At 47.9% G+C, this 14,213-nt stretch overlaps 1 protein-coding gene across 9 annotated transcripts in view; it reads right to left on the bottom strand.

Moving 5' to 3' along the window:
* Positions 1-4,938: 4,938 nt before the first annotated feature.
* The window catches only part of LOC146177374 (uncharacterized), an 80,783-nt gene continuing 71,508 nt past the window's right edge, over positions 4,939-14,213 (bottom strand). For all 9 annotated transcript variants that reach the window (XR_014701025.1, XM_084580441.1, XM_084580439.1 and 6 more), the window contains one exon: positions 4,939-13,777. Coding sequence is in view for 5 of the 9 variants with exons in the window: in XM_084580438.1 (XP_084436564.1) it covers positions 13,509-13,777 (269 nt within the window). In the remaining 4 variants the exon portion in view is untranslated. The remainder of the gene's footprint in view (positions 13,778-14,213) is intronic.

Here is a 14,213-nt window from a genome sequence, read left to right on the forward strand (position 1 = left end):
TTGTAGTCTCCGCCACTTTAGCTAGCCCGTGACGGTGCACCCCTGCATCCAAGCGTAACCGTTTTCTCTGATCGCCGCCACTCCTCTCCGTGTTTCCGCGCTGCTCTCGCTATAGGGGCACCGCAAAAAATTGAGCCCCCCTACTCGCCTTCGAATGCCCCGGCCTCTCTCTTCATTGCCCTCTCCAAAAAGCGCGGCCCCCCACCCCCTCCCGGAATATTCCTTTTCCAAGAGCTGCCACACTCCTCTTGTAACCCTGATCAACTTGGACCTCCTCGCTCTTGCTCCCACTTCTTTGCTCCCCCGTGCTGGCACTCTACCATCCCATACCAATGGTCGCGCCTGTTCTCCCCCGCGGTCGAAGTTCCAGCGTGCGATGTGACCGGTCGCCTTTGGCCACCAACTCGATAGGAGTGCCCACCAGCTCCTGCAAAAGCACCGGCAGAAGCGCCGCGTCTTAGATGCCGCTGCCTCCTTGGTGCCCCGGCACCAGTGCAGCCCCTCACCTCGCAACCCCACCCGAGTCACTAATCTTCACTTGATGCATGGCCAAGGCTAAGGCTTCTGACTTCGTGTGGAGGCCAAGGACACTGTCCCCCTCCCTTCAGGAAGAAGAGCTAGGCCCAGGCATGGCTGATACCTCGCCCTCCAGCAAACCAGTCCTCCAATTCCTACCTGCATCTCTCACCTTCCAACCCCCCTCCCCATCCTATCCCCGACTTGCACCTCCCCAAGCCCACAGGCAGACCCCCTCCACCTAAGGAAGGACGCTATTCTTTCTCCTCTTCCTTTCCCACCCCCCACCAAGTGGCATCTGGACACATCCTTCCCTCTGGGCTCTCACTTGAAGGCCTGGCTGACGAGGCAGCTCCGGCCTCCCACTGTGGCCCAAGGGGATCCTGCCCGAAACCTCGCTCTGAATTCCAGTTCGACTGTCCCCGGCTCTTCCCCTCTTGACCAGAAGGTGCAGGCCTCACCTGCAGACACTGCCCAGAACGAACCTGCTGCCCGAGAGTTCGACGTGATCCATGGTGGTGAAGCACTGGGTGGGCCTCTGGCTTCCGGTTCGGCTGCCCCCGGCTCAACCCTTCTGAGGCCATGTACGCCTGGTTCACCAATACAAGAGCCAAAAATTTCCCCTTAAGCACCGGCAATATCGTGGAGCAAAAGGCCCTGAATTATGCTTTCATGCAGGGGCCGGACAACTATCCAGCATAGGATGGCTAAATTGCTTTAAAGAACAGAACCATATCAAGGACGGGATGCTGTAATAAAAAGCAAGCAGGAGAACATGATGACTGAAAAAGAAAAAAAGATCCGGAAAAATAAAACAAAAAGCAGGCTAACAAAATTACAGCTTTCATGGTGGGAAAAAAAGAAACCGGCTTGCGCGAGACAAAGGTGGAGGGCAAAGCCCTGCCTTGCTCGGCCAAAGGGCACCCATGTTAACTCGGCGCAGACACCAGAGAAAACCACTAGAGAGAAAAACTAAATGCAATATCAGTGTTGCCCAAAAAGATATGAATGGTGTAGAAGTTAAAGAAATCAAAATGACCGTGAGAAAAAACAGTGAAGATTTCTGCAGATTCATTTTTACCCAAGCGGATGCAAAACTGCCATGCCAGGCACCTCCTGACAGTCAGAGCAATGAAGCCTTATTAGCTGCTTCGGCCGACCATTCCGCTTTGAATGGCAATCAAAACAGTGGGTGATGAGCTATGAAGCTACCAGCAAGCAATATGCTTATTCATAATATTCTGAATTTGAAAGAGGTCGTTAGAAAGGAGTGTTTCAGTAAGCAAACCTTTTCGCCATTCGCAATCAAACTTACTTTAATCGTCGACAACATTCACGTATGCAGGTGTGCTATGGAGAAAAATCGGTATGTGGTCAGGCCCTGGGTAACAGCAGACAGCTCCACGCATTCGAAGACCTCCAGTTCACTTACAAATACCATGATGCACTTCTACAATGCTCGTTGCCCATCACGGCGCGAAAAGCACCAAGAAAATGCTATCCCCTACATCACTACATTGCAAGCATGTATGCGACTAACTGCTCTTTTCTTTGTTCCGACATGTAGATGTGTTCCATTATTCTTTATTCCCTGATGTGACCGATGTTTGGAATGCTTTGCTGTCGAAGTTGTCGAACAAACGGACGTGCATAACTTCGAACGCGCCAATTATATTTTGTCTAGGCTAGGCCTACTCGCTATATGCTCGGCAACGCACGTGAAACGCACGGCAAACCAATGGCAAACACACAGAGGAACAGGCAGTCGATGAGATCAAGCTAAAAGAAAAAATAATACTCCGGCAGCGATGCTGTTCCAGAAGCAGAAGCTGCTAGGCAAATAATATAGCCTCACTCCAGAGTCAGTTTAGCTGAGGAGCGGCACGCAAGGCCGGCGTCATTTTCGAGGCTATCGAATGAAAAAGTAAACAAACAAGATGGTGGCAACACTGCTCAAAATGTGTGGCAGTTGGCCCGGCGGACGCTTGGAATGTCCGTAAAAATCAAACAGCCCTCCCTAGAGCGTCCGAAATGTTGAGCCGTGTAACACATTGACTTTATAAGGTATGTCCTGGGGCAGGGAAAAAGTCCAATCAATTAAGCATGTCCGAAAAATCAGTCGTCGACTGTATATCCTTCTATACACACGAGATTACTTTGGTACCCACATGTGAATTTTATATTTCACATTCGTCAATAGCCACTTTTCCTATTGTGTTGAATTTCGGGGCTGGAGTTCCACCTCATATCTTCACTATTTATGCTTACAAAAAGTAATAAGAATAATGAACTCTGAAAAATATAATGAACCTAGTAAACCGTTATTTGCTCATCAGAAATTGTTACCACTCGATCATTTGCGAGGCAAGCAGCAGACTGTGTGCACAGCATAGCCAGGAAAGAAAAAACACCATTTCACATGTCCTTTTTCTACAGCTCTTTACGACACAGAAGGACCTTCAAGTCTGGCCACTTCAATCTACCACCTACAAAATGTTTATGGGGAAAGGCTCATTCACTATGTTGGTGCCAGAGTTTGAAACAATATGCCAGTTGATTTAAGACAAACAAAAGTTTCTTAAATAATTGAAAACTTATCTTGTTTAGGCAGTGAAACTTCCTCTCTTTAGTAATTAGTATCTTGAATGCAAGCCATCCAACTCAAGTCTGCACCTGCTTGCAGTGTCATTGCCGTGTGTGCTTACTGCACTCTATATAACATTGTCAAACCCACTTATAATGATATCACCAGATTTAACAATATATCGGTTACAACAATGAAAAGCTGCTACACTGTTCAAATTTGTATGTGTTCTATGGTATAATAGCCCGCGTACTACAATGCCCCATGCCGCATTATCAGTTATAACAAGGAAGCCTGGCTCCTGCGTGCTCGTGCCAAAAAATACTGGAATTCGAAATCTTGAAAAGAAATAAAAATTCCAGCTGCCGTACCATCCCCGCCTCGCACTCATACAATAGAATCTGTTTTTCGACCTTTTCCACATCACCAGCCTCGCGCGCCTTTCTCTTGCCACCCTTCCACCCCTCTGAACACAAATGGGCTGCGCCCATAGCTATATACCCGTGCCACTCTCCAAAACCCGGATAGACCTCGCCAACGCCCCGCGCCGATAGCGCTGAGCTGCTCGCTCGCCCCTCATTCAGAGCAGTTCTGCCAATGTTGGTTGTTTGTGTTAGTTGATTTCATCAGTCGTTCTTGGCCGCGTGGTTTCCACGTCTCATTTAAGCGCCCCAGAAATGTAAAATGGCTGATCCGCCCACTGATTATCAGACGACGTTGTTGGCGAAAAGAAAGCGCACGACTATCGATTTGGAGACGAAGTTACAAAGACGGTAGGAAAGTGTGTGACTTGGTTAAGAAGTACACATTATCGCAACTGACGGTGTTGACGTTCATCTGCTCTGTTGAGAAGTTCGACAAAGAAAAATGCTCGCTTCAGTGGGCGCAAGAGGAGGTGGAGGAGGCCCTCTATGAGCGGTTTCTTGGTGCCCGTGCCCAGAACTTGCCTATCACAAGGCCGAATCTGGCTGCAAAGACGAAGCAGCTTGCCCTGCCGATTAACAATGTGGACTTCCAGCTAGGTGGCGGCTCGATACAGCGCTTCAAAGATAGGCACTGCGTTGTCTATACAGCCGTTACTGGCGAGAGAGCTTCACTTGACGTAGAGGCGAAGTGGCTGCAGAAAACACTGCCCCGCATCCTCGACAACTATGTTGACACCGATGTATACAATGGCGAAGAAACAGTGCTGTTTTACAGATGTTGCCCTCCAAGACGCATGCACTGAAATGAGACACGTGCAAGGGTGGCAAAAGCAGCAAGCTGCACCTCACTGTGTTTTTGCATGCCAACATGGATGGCAGCAACAAGTCCCCTGCATTTGTCATTGGGAAGGAAAAAAATCCCCGCTGTTTCCGCGATGCTGCCAGGATACCAGTATGCTACTGCAACAATCGTAAGGCATGGATGACAGAACTTTTTTGCAAGTGGATGTTGGAGTTTGATGAGAGTATCGAGCCGTCAAAAAGGAAGGTGGTGCTCATCCTGGATGACCAAGCTCACAAACGTGGAAGTTTTTTCCTGCCTCTGAACGTGACGGCAGGCTTGCAGCCCATGGACGATGCCAGGATTGCCAATTTCAAGGTGATGTATCACGATATTATCACCGCAGCCATAGCCTAGTGGTTAGAGTGCCCGTCGCGGCTGCGGGAGGTAGTCAGTTCGAAACCCACCGTCAGACACCCACCCACCTGTAAAAATGGGTACAAGCGTCCCTCGGCCTGGCGCTCGACTTTCCTAGGGGTATTCGCTTGGGAGAAGCTCCGTAAAAACCACAGCACCCCTGGTGGAACCAAACCTAGTTTCGAACAGCCTCGCAAACTGCAAAGGTGGTTCGTTCGTCTTGGCTCTCCCTCTGAGCCTTGGCACCAGCAGAATACAGCTATAAAAAAAAGGGAGCCACATAATAGACTTTTGCCGCACAAGGCGGACTTATTGTTGTCCGATGGCGGAACTGGTCACTGCCACATCGAAGCAACTATTTGATACCTATGACTCCTTTCCCAAACATTTCACCCCAAAGAGCCGAGCACCACGCCGGGGGAAAGCTTGTACCCATTGAAAAGCCCGTAGGTACCCGGCGGCACCAGGGATCGAACCTGGTACCTCCCGAACACGAGGCGGATGCTCTGCCACAAGGCCACGCTTCGGCCAGTGTAGGTACTGTATGAAAGCGAATGCACACGCATGTAAACTTGAATTATATATGCTAAATGCTCTAAGCAACATAAGGATGCTGGGAGTCAGGCTGAGATAGTGGAAGCGGGCTCTGCATCTGCACCCTTAGCTGCCACTTGTAGTCAAAAGCCAGATGCAGTTTTGGAGACCTCCCTTGCGAGTGTCTCAAATTCGGAAGTAGCTCCACCTGTCATGGTCGCACCAGCGGCAGGGCAACAGCCGGAGACCACCCAGGTCCTCTGGGCAGGCCGAAAGGGGAGGTTAGCTTGTTATACCCTCCATCGGAGGTTAGATGTATGCTCTGCCCTCATGTCGATTCTAGTAGGCAACAGTTGCAAGATCATTACCACAATAAACAAAATGACAGTATGTTGGGTCTGTCGACGTTGCTTCTCAGCTTCCTTCCTATGATGTGTGAAAGTCTGCTTCTGGCCATACCACTCGTTGTAAAGCTTCTGGTAGTCATTCAGGGCAGCCTGACGACAGGGTTCTGGCCTCTTTAATTTCTGCATCTGCACCTGTTTCTTCGCCCTTTGCCTGGACCGCCGATGACTTGAAGCGGCTAGTTCGTTTGCAATTGGATTTGGTTAATTCTGATCCAAAAGTACTTTGCACATAGTCACCCGGCCGAACTCAGACGGCAGTTGCAGAGCAACTTGCCGCCTCGTGGAGGTACGAATGCGCTGCTCAGAAGGTTCTAACGGGCACGTTGCTCCCATCACACTTTGTGCGCCTCCGTCCACTCCGCAATTCGGTTTAGCAGAGCCTTACTGAACTCATTTTCAGATTCTGACCGAGGGGATGGCGCGAGAGGGGCTGTGGCTCCTCCTGATAACTCTTCCGGGAACGCCCCATAGGCGATCATGCAAAAGTGAACGACGATGCAAGCGCGCGCTTTCAAGTTTCAAATTTCATGGATGGATGGATGGATGGATGGAGGATGGAATATAGGAGCGTCCCCTTTGAAACAGGGTGGTAGCAGTAGCTATCATGCAAATTTTTCTACCTATATCTTAATTATTGATTTAGATTGGTTAACTAAACCATCATGCTATTTATTAAATTTTTGTTTCTACATTACTAACGTTATGTCACTTCCCTGCTTTTAAGCCACCAATCTTCCAGTCGTTTTTTGCTAGTTTGCACCGCCGGTTTGTTCACCCAGCCACTGGTATCTCTAAACCCCAGAGCTTCAGGAACAGTGACTGCGCCTGCATCAACCTCCGGATGGATACCGCAGGCGGCGATGCAGGAGAGATTTTTTTCTGTAGCGCGGTGGCGTCGACCTCTCGTCAGGCCGCACGGCGAAACAGGCATCAGTCGCGTGATTCAGCCGCTTTGACTGCGGATTTTTTAGGAAACCAGCAGTAAAGAGTCAGAAGATGACTTTTCAAGCACAAATTTCAGCTCCGACAGTGATTCGGGAACACTACCGCCTGGAACTGGTATCTGAAAGTGAGCACAGCTTTGGGTTCCACTCGCGCTAGAGTTCGAACATGTAGCAATGGCGCGTACTTGACTATTTTATCTCATTTGGTAGGGTTTCCACAACATACGGTCACGATCTGCTGCCGCCGCCGCAGAAGCATGTCGAGTTTTCGATTGCGCGGGAGCCTGGTGTGCACCTGAGCGAAGTTGTGGGCATGACACTCCGGAGCTCATCAAAGAAGTTTACGACTGCCCTGGACTTCTTTTTTCTTTCTCAGGCCAAGTAGTTAAAACCGTATGCGAAAAGAACAAGTATGCTTGGACGAAGATTTTGGAAAAGCCAACACATGCTCGTCCTGACGGATCTTGGGAAGATGCAATGCCAAGCGAAATGTTGAAATTCATTGGTCTCCTCATTTATATGGGCATTGTCAAAGTTCCGAGACTAGAGTTCTATTGGAGTACGGAAAACATCTACAGCAGTCTGCTTCCACCACGAATCATGCCGCAGCATCGTTTTATAGCTTTGTTGGCGATGCTGCATGTTGCAGACTTGGATGATGTCAACCAGCTGTCAAGAGGAAAGCTTCGGTTCGTGTGGTGGCTTCTCCAGCACATAAACGAAGTATCAGCAAAGCTCTTTCAGCCGCATCGAGACCTCTCTGTGGATGAGCACATGGTAAAGTCGAAAGGGCGTTCAGGAATATGACAGTATATCAAGGACAAGGTGATAAAGTGGGGCTACAAGCTGTGGGTCCTAGCTGACCCTAACACCGGATATACTGTGCAATTTGCTATATACACAGGCAAGCGTGAGAAGCCAGGGCCCCATGAATTGGCTTTCGATTAGTTTGCCATTTGTGTGATAAATACTCCGATCAGGGCTACAGAATTTTTGTGGATAATTTTTACACTTCCACACACCTGTTCCCTCATCTGCTCGATCGAAGAACATTGGCTTGCGGAACTACCCGAAAGGATCGCCGAGGGTTCCCCACAGAAATGAGATGCACGATGGGAAAAAAAAGCTCAACGTGGCGACATTCGATGGTTGCGTGATTAGAACATTTTTTACCTACAATGGAAGGACCGCCGTGTTGTAAACATGATGACCACTATCCACACAGCGAATCAGAAAGTCGCTGCAAAAAGGAGGAAAAAAAGACGAAATACCTGGACCCAAATTTCTGTGCCAAAACCTGTGTTGATCCATAATTATAATGCTGGAATGCTGGGAGTTAACAAATCAGACCAAATGATTGGCTACTACAACGTTCTGATGCGAAGTGTTCGGTGGTGGAAGACTCTTCTTCCACTGTATTGATATTGCATGCGTGAACAGTTTTATATTATTCCAAGAGTACCGCAAATCGCATCCAGAGATCCCTGAGCTGTCAAGAAATGCTTCGTTTGACCACCTGGTCTTCAGGCAAGAATTGGTGCAACAGCTCCTGCAACTCGATGGTGCCAAGCAATCCCGCGCTCCTCCACCGCCCTCCGCAAACCGGCCGCTCCATGAGCCCCAAAAGGTGAAAAACAGGAAGAATTGAGAGCTATGCTATCAGAGGATGAAAACAGAAGTGAAAAGTAGTTTTGTGTGGTAAATGCAAAGTGCATTTGTGTTTCAATGCATCGCGAAACTGTTTTCACGAGTGGCACAGCACCCGTGGACATAACTGAGTGGTGGACAGTTCAAGAAAGCATGCAAAAAAAATGTTGTACATAAACCTGTAAAATATTTTTACCTCAAAGTTACAAAAGAGGCACTGTAGCACATTTTGTATATTCTGGAATTTTTTTGTGTTTATTTTTTCTCTATTCAAGAATTTCCTTTCTTTGTTTTCTTTGGGGAAAAAATTTTCCATTTCAGATTATTTTTCCTTGTTATGTTCCGCTTAGGTTAGGTTCCGCCGACTGTGCAGTTGAGACGGTGCTCCTCACTTCCCTTTCTTTACATGTTGAGGATGATGATAACCATGTAGAACCGCCCTCGGATGCTTCGTCCAGTCATCACATTACTAAACGGGTTTTAAAGGGTCCAAGTTGCGTCTTGGATACCCCAACAGAAAATAAATCTACATCTCCCAGGGTTGAGGCCAAGCAAACTCCTGCACTCTCCACCGGCTACGGCCAGAGTGGGCGATTCGAGACACTGGTCTCGACGGCTGGCCTTTGGCCACTAGGAGATAGGATTTCCCCCTCTTGTGAGGAGGGCCAGAGCCCTCGCGGGCTCTTCGCCACTTTTTCTAGTGCGGGACATAGGGGGAGCCCAAGCCCTTCGTGACCCTCGTTACATGCTGAGTCCTGTGGTGATAAGCATGATCTTTCAATGAGTCCAGGTGTTTCAGCTGCCCGACCGCAGAAACACTTGGACTGATTGAAAGAAAAGGACACCGGATCGGACGGGGCGGCAGAGGTTCTCGCACTCTGGGTGTGGTTTGGACGGTGGGTATGGTGGGGTACCGGGGACGGTTGCAAGTGTGTTGCCTGTGCTTCAGAGAGATACACAGTCAGAGGGTGATGAGAAGTTTACAGTATCTCCAAGGCTCCATGCTTGTTCGCACGCCCGATGCACGGAGGCAGAGGTTCGAATAATCGTAGACATAGAACTAGACCTTCCGCCTGGTGAACGGTTCATAAAAGCGGCCATCGCGGATCAACATCGCATTAGGCCTGTTGATGCCATTCGCAGTCTTTGACACACGGACCGCTATCGCAATAAACTGGAGGCAGAACGTGAACGGCGTAGGGTACGTGGTACAGGACCATCTGTGGCTGTGCGCACTCCGATCGCGGCCTTGCCGTGTATTCAACCAGCCTGTTTATCTCCCCCCCCATGGTGAAGAAGAAGAGCCAGATTCCTACTTTGGAATTTCAAGATCTGTTCGAGGTTCTATCTAAATATCAGCTCGAATCTTCCAGCCTCGCTGCCAACCTAATCAATGGTCCACTGACTGCCTCAGACCTCTCACTTCTTCGATAGATTTAAGGTAACACCCAAGAAAAATAAGGGGGGTAAGCGTAAGATGGTCGAAGTTGTCAAACGTCCAAATGAGTCTAGAACTTTTCTTAGGTCTTAGGAGACTTTATTCCTATCACCAGCAGCTTTTTCATAGGGGGCCGAAAGTGCTTATAGATGAACTCTGTAAATCAGGTTCACCAGGTTCCGATATTTCATTGTCTGAAATCCATAGCCAATATGATGGTCTCTTTCAGAGCCCCTCACCGCCGGTTGAGTGGGTGGGGTTCCTCCTAACATACTCTCTCGGGACGTCCTTTGTTTCACCGTTCGTGAGGTACTCGTGCTATCAAGCCATGAGAGAGGGTTCAGCTCCTGGACCGGATGGCTTGACGGTGTCGGAGCTCAGCAAAATCCCCTTGAAAATAATAACTGTGGTTCTTAACAATTTCCTGGTAACACAAAGTCTTCCGAATGAACTTCGCCTCTCACGGACTGTTTTTATCCCAAAGCGTGATGTGCCGCTATCCGCAAGCGACTTACGGCCTATAACTATTAGCTCTGCCTGGGATGGACTTTTATCTAGGCTTTTGTTAGAACGTTTCACATCAAGTCATTCTTTTCATCCACTGCAGAAAGGCTTTTCGGATGATAGATAGGAGCAATCCAATCTCCTTCTACTGCAGGGCTTGATGAAATGGAGCAAAGTAATTAAAACTCACTTCTATGTTTCATCACTGGATCTTAGAAAAGCCTTTGATAGCGTAAGTCACAGTGCATTATTTCAGGCTTTGCAGGAGGGAGGGGCCAGTGCCGTTCTTATCGATGCGATCTGCGACCTCTGTTTCCTGCCGCATACCACATTCTCATATTCAGGGGCCTCAGACAGGATTCGTGTGCTCATGCAGCGGGGGTCAAGCAGGGTGACCCTTTATCGCCCTACCTATTCAATTTGGTGCTTGACCCCTTGATGCATGAGCTCAACGAGTCTGGTCGGGGGTTTCATGTCAACCAGACTAATATTGCAGCACTAGCCTATGCTGACGACGTCGTACTCGTTGCCAACAGCCTCGCTGAGCTCCATAGAAACCTGGATGCTGCAAGTCAGTTCATTTCAAAACTGGGCCTTTCGCTGAAACCAGCAAAGACCCAATATTTTGGGTGGCGCATTATAGCCCATGACTTAAAGTGGTTTGACTACCACATCCTCGACCTTACCGTGCGAGGTGTGGTGGTCAAACCAAAGGCTCCGAACGAGCCCATAAGGTACTTGGGTGTGGAATTGTTTGTTAATAAGCCACCCTGGGTTTCAATTAATTTAATTCAAAGGCAGCTTGATGCGCTTCGATTGGCTCGATTGAAACCCACACAAAAGCTCTACTGCTTAACCAGAATTCTGGTTCCAAAATTGCTCTATGCAACATCCAGCATTCTTGCAGCCAAGGCGTGTGCGTGCGCGACATACCTGGATCGCCACACCCGCAAAGAGGTCAAAAGGCTACTGCATTTACCACTTCCGTTCCCACATCTTCTCCTTCATTTATCCTACAAGGGGGGATTAGACCTGCTGAACCTTATACGCATGGCCCCAGAGGCGCAGCTGATGGCTTTCGCCAGACTCCGTCTGGGCTCCGAGAGGGTCGACACGGTCATTGAGTGCCTCAAAGACAAAGGATAAACTATACAACTACCTCATTGTACCGACCGGTGTAACCGACACAACAGATGTAGTGAAGGCTCTCAAGGAGTCCAGGCGTCGGTCTCTGGCACCCTGCCAGAACTATGTGTCTAAGGATATAGTTGGTTTCCGCAAGGAACCACTCGGAAACAAATGGCTTAAAGCAGGGGCGAAGTATTTGGGTGAACGTGACAAGATCAAGGCATTAAGATAACGGGCAGGACTGTACCCATGCAGATCTTTTCAAACAGTCCGGTGATCCGATGTCACGCATTTGCCCGCGTTGCAGGAAAAAGCTCGAGCCAGTTCCCCACATTAGAGGCAAATGTGAGGCCGTTAATGTAGTGAAGGCCCTCAAGGAGTCTCGGCGTCGGTCTCTGGCAGCCTGCCAGAACTATGTGTCTAAGTATATAGTTGGTTTCCGCAAGGAACCACTCGGAAACAAATGGCTTAAAGCAGGGACAAAGTATTTGGGTGAACGTGACAAGATCAAAGCATTAAGATTACGGGCAGGACTGTACCCATGCAGATCTTTTTCAAACAGTCTGGTGATCCGATGTCACGCATTTGCTGGCGTTGCAGGAAAAAGCTCGAGCCAGTTCCCCACATTACAGACAAATGTGAGGCCGTTAATGTAGTGAAGGCCCTCAAGGAGTCTAGGCGTCGGTCTCTCCTACTCCATTGCACTTGCATTTTATATGTGGCAGTCACCTGGGACTACAACACCAAGACATTGGAGCGCATGTGTCGCATCCAGCGAGAGAAGTATGCCCCCTTGATCGAGGTCCTTGCCAGAGGGAAACCGTGCAAGGTTTTGGATTTCTCGTTTGGATCCCGTGGCCTCCTCTGTGCTGGTACTAGGAAGGCAGCAAAGGAAATAGGGTTACCGGTCAGGGATCTAATTTGGCTAAGCAGTCATGCCCTGATTGGTACATTAATTACTCTTAGCAGATTTGCTCAGCTAGTATAACTTTGCTGCCCTCCTAATCAGCTCATTTCTGTCATTCTTTTTTTGCACAGCTGCGTGTGTGTGTGGCCTCATGTGTGCGAATATATGGGGTCACAGATATATAGGTGTGCATTTTGATGTGGGTTTTTTTTTTTCTTTCTCATTTTCACAATTAAGGTGTGATTCATCTTTCGATTTGTGAGACTGTTAGCATGCTTCACTTTTTATTTTTTATTTTTATTTATTTATTGCCGCTGTTGATTTGTATGTATTCTATCACTCTCTATCTACTTTTTCAGTAGCATTGCCATAAGTAGTATTTCTAAAGAGCTTCTGCTCTTTCAAGCAGTGAAAACTTCCCCATTTCCAGGCCTTGCTAAAAATTGCAACGCATTACAGGAGCCCTATCGGACTTCAAGCTACGGCTTCACAACTGCTTCGAGTGGTTTGTGTATTTTTTCCTTTTTTTTAGTATTTTTCTAATTTTCTTAACTTTTTTATGCTTTCTATTCTATTTCTTACACAGCCACTCACCAGCCGCCATCAAGGACATGTGATGTTTGTTTTCATTGTTTTGAAAGATAGAAAGCACTACTCTTGCAGAACACACTGCAGGAATTTGACTATATGTCAAGAAACTGGCTGGCGGCAGCTCTGTACCAGTGATTTTTTTCTTTTCTATTGTACATGCCTTTTTTCATCTACTTAGAGTTTTTGTTCCGGAACTAAAGTGTGTGTATCGTCGCCGCGTCCTGAGCAAGTTAGCCTTGTTGATGGACATGGCCGCACAGACAAGCAGAAAGCAACCAGACTTGAAAATCAAAGACCTGGCCCTGAGACCCGGCTATGGGGATTTGTCCAATATATTGGACACTAAGTAATGAGACAGTACTCCTACGCCAAGGCATTCATCCTCATAAAACCCTGCTGTCCAATATATTGGACACCCGCTGGCACCATCTATGCAACATTGATGAAAACACATCGTTCAAATTCCCGCCAAAACGTTTCAAAATGGCTGCATTCAGCGGCACGGCATTTTATGGCACCTGTCGGCGAAGTAAGTACTGTTTCCCGTATTTCTACCTAATTTCAGAGCATATCTTTGATTTTATATTAAAGGTAATGCAAGAGCAAATGCGCAGACAGAGAAATTTAAACTGTTCAAGCGCTTACTTTTATTCACGTGTCCTTTGATTTCGCGTGTCCATTGTGTTCAACGCTGGGACTCAACCCGGTAATTTTGACCGCGGTTTTGCCAAGGCCTTGTTATGATCAGCAGACGAGTAGTTTGTATCCAGCGGCTTTCGGACGAAATAGCCTCTCTTTTTTCTGTAGGACACCGGCCTCGCGTGTCTGATGAGACAGCTGACACAATTTTGAGAAGAATTGCTGAAGGGAGCACGTCGGACATTGAGCTTTCTGATAGCCACGATGATACTGTTGTGGATCCGAGCTTCTCCGCACCGCTTGATGATGCAAGCTCTGAAACAGAAGAAGACAGCTATGACGACAGGCCCTCCACATCAAGCGCTGGAAGAACTAATAAATCTTGGAAACGGCATCAAGGGTAAGAAAGGAAATATTTATTGCGCTTTGTGAAGATCATTATGATGTAAACACTTATATTGGTGATCCTTATATTTCATTGCTGCTTTTTTTTTTACACGCAGTCAGCTTCCAACGTGGATCCCAGACTTTCAAAGCAGCGCTGATGACAGTGAAGAACGGGATTCTTGGGCACCAATCGACTACTTCTTGCAGTACATTCCAAATGAGGTGTACGAAAAAATGGCGTTTTCAATGAATAGGAGTTGCATTCAGGATATGGGAAATTCCTTGAAAGCGTCAGTGGAGGAATTGAAAACATTTTTTGGAATTTTCTTGACTATGTTATGCCTCTGCTATCTGAAGATACGAA

The sequence above is a fragment of the Amblyomma maculatum genome, chromosome 10, assembly GCF_055883805.1.
Source record: "Amblyomma maculatum isolate TAMU_Amacu chromosome 10, ASM5588380v1, whole genome shotgun sequence".
In the NCBI taxonomy this organism is placed as follows: domain Eukaryota; kingdom Metazoa; phylum Arthropoda; class Arachnida; order Ixodida; family Ixodidae; genus Amblyomma; species Amblyomma maculatum.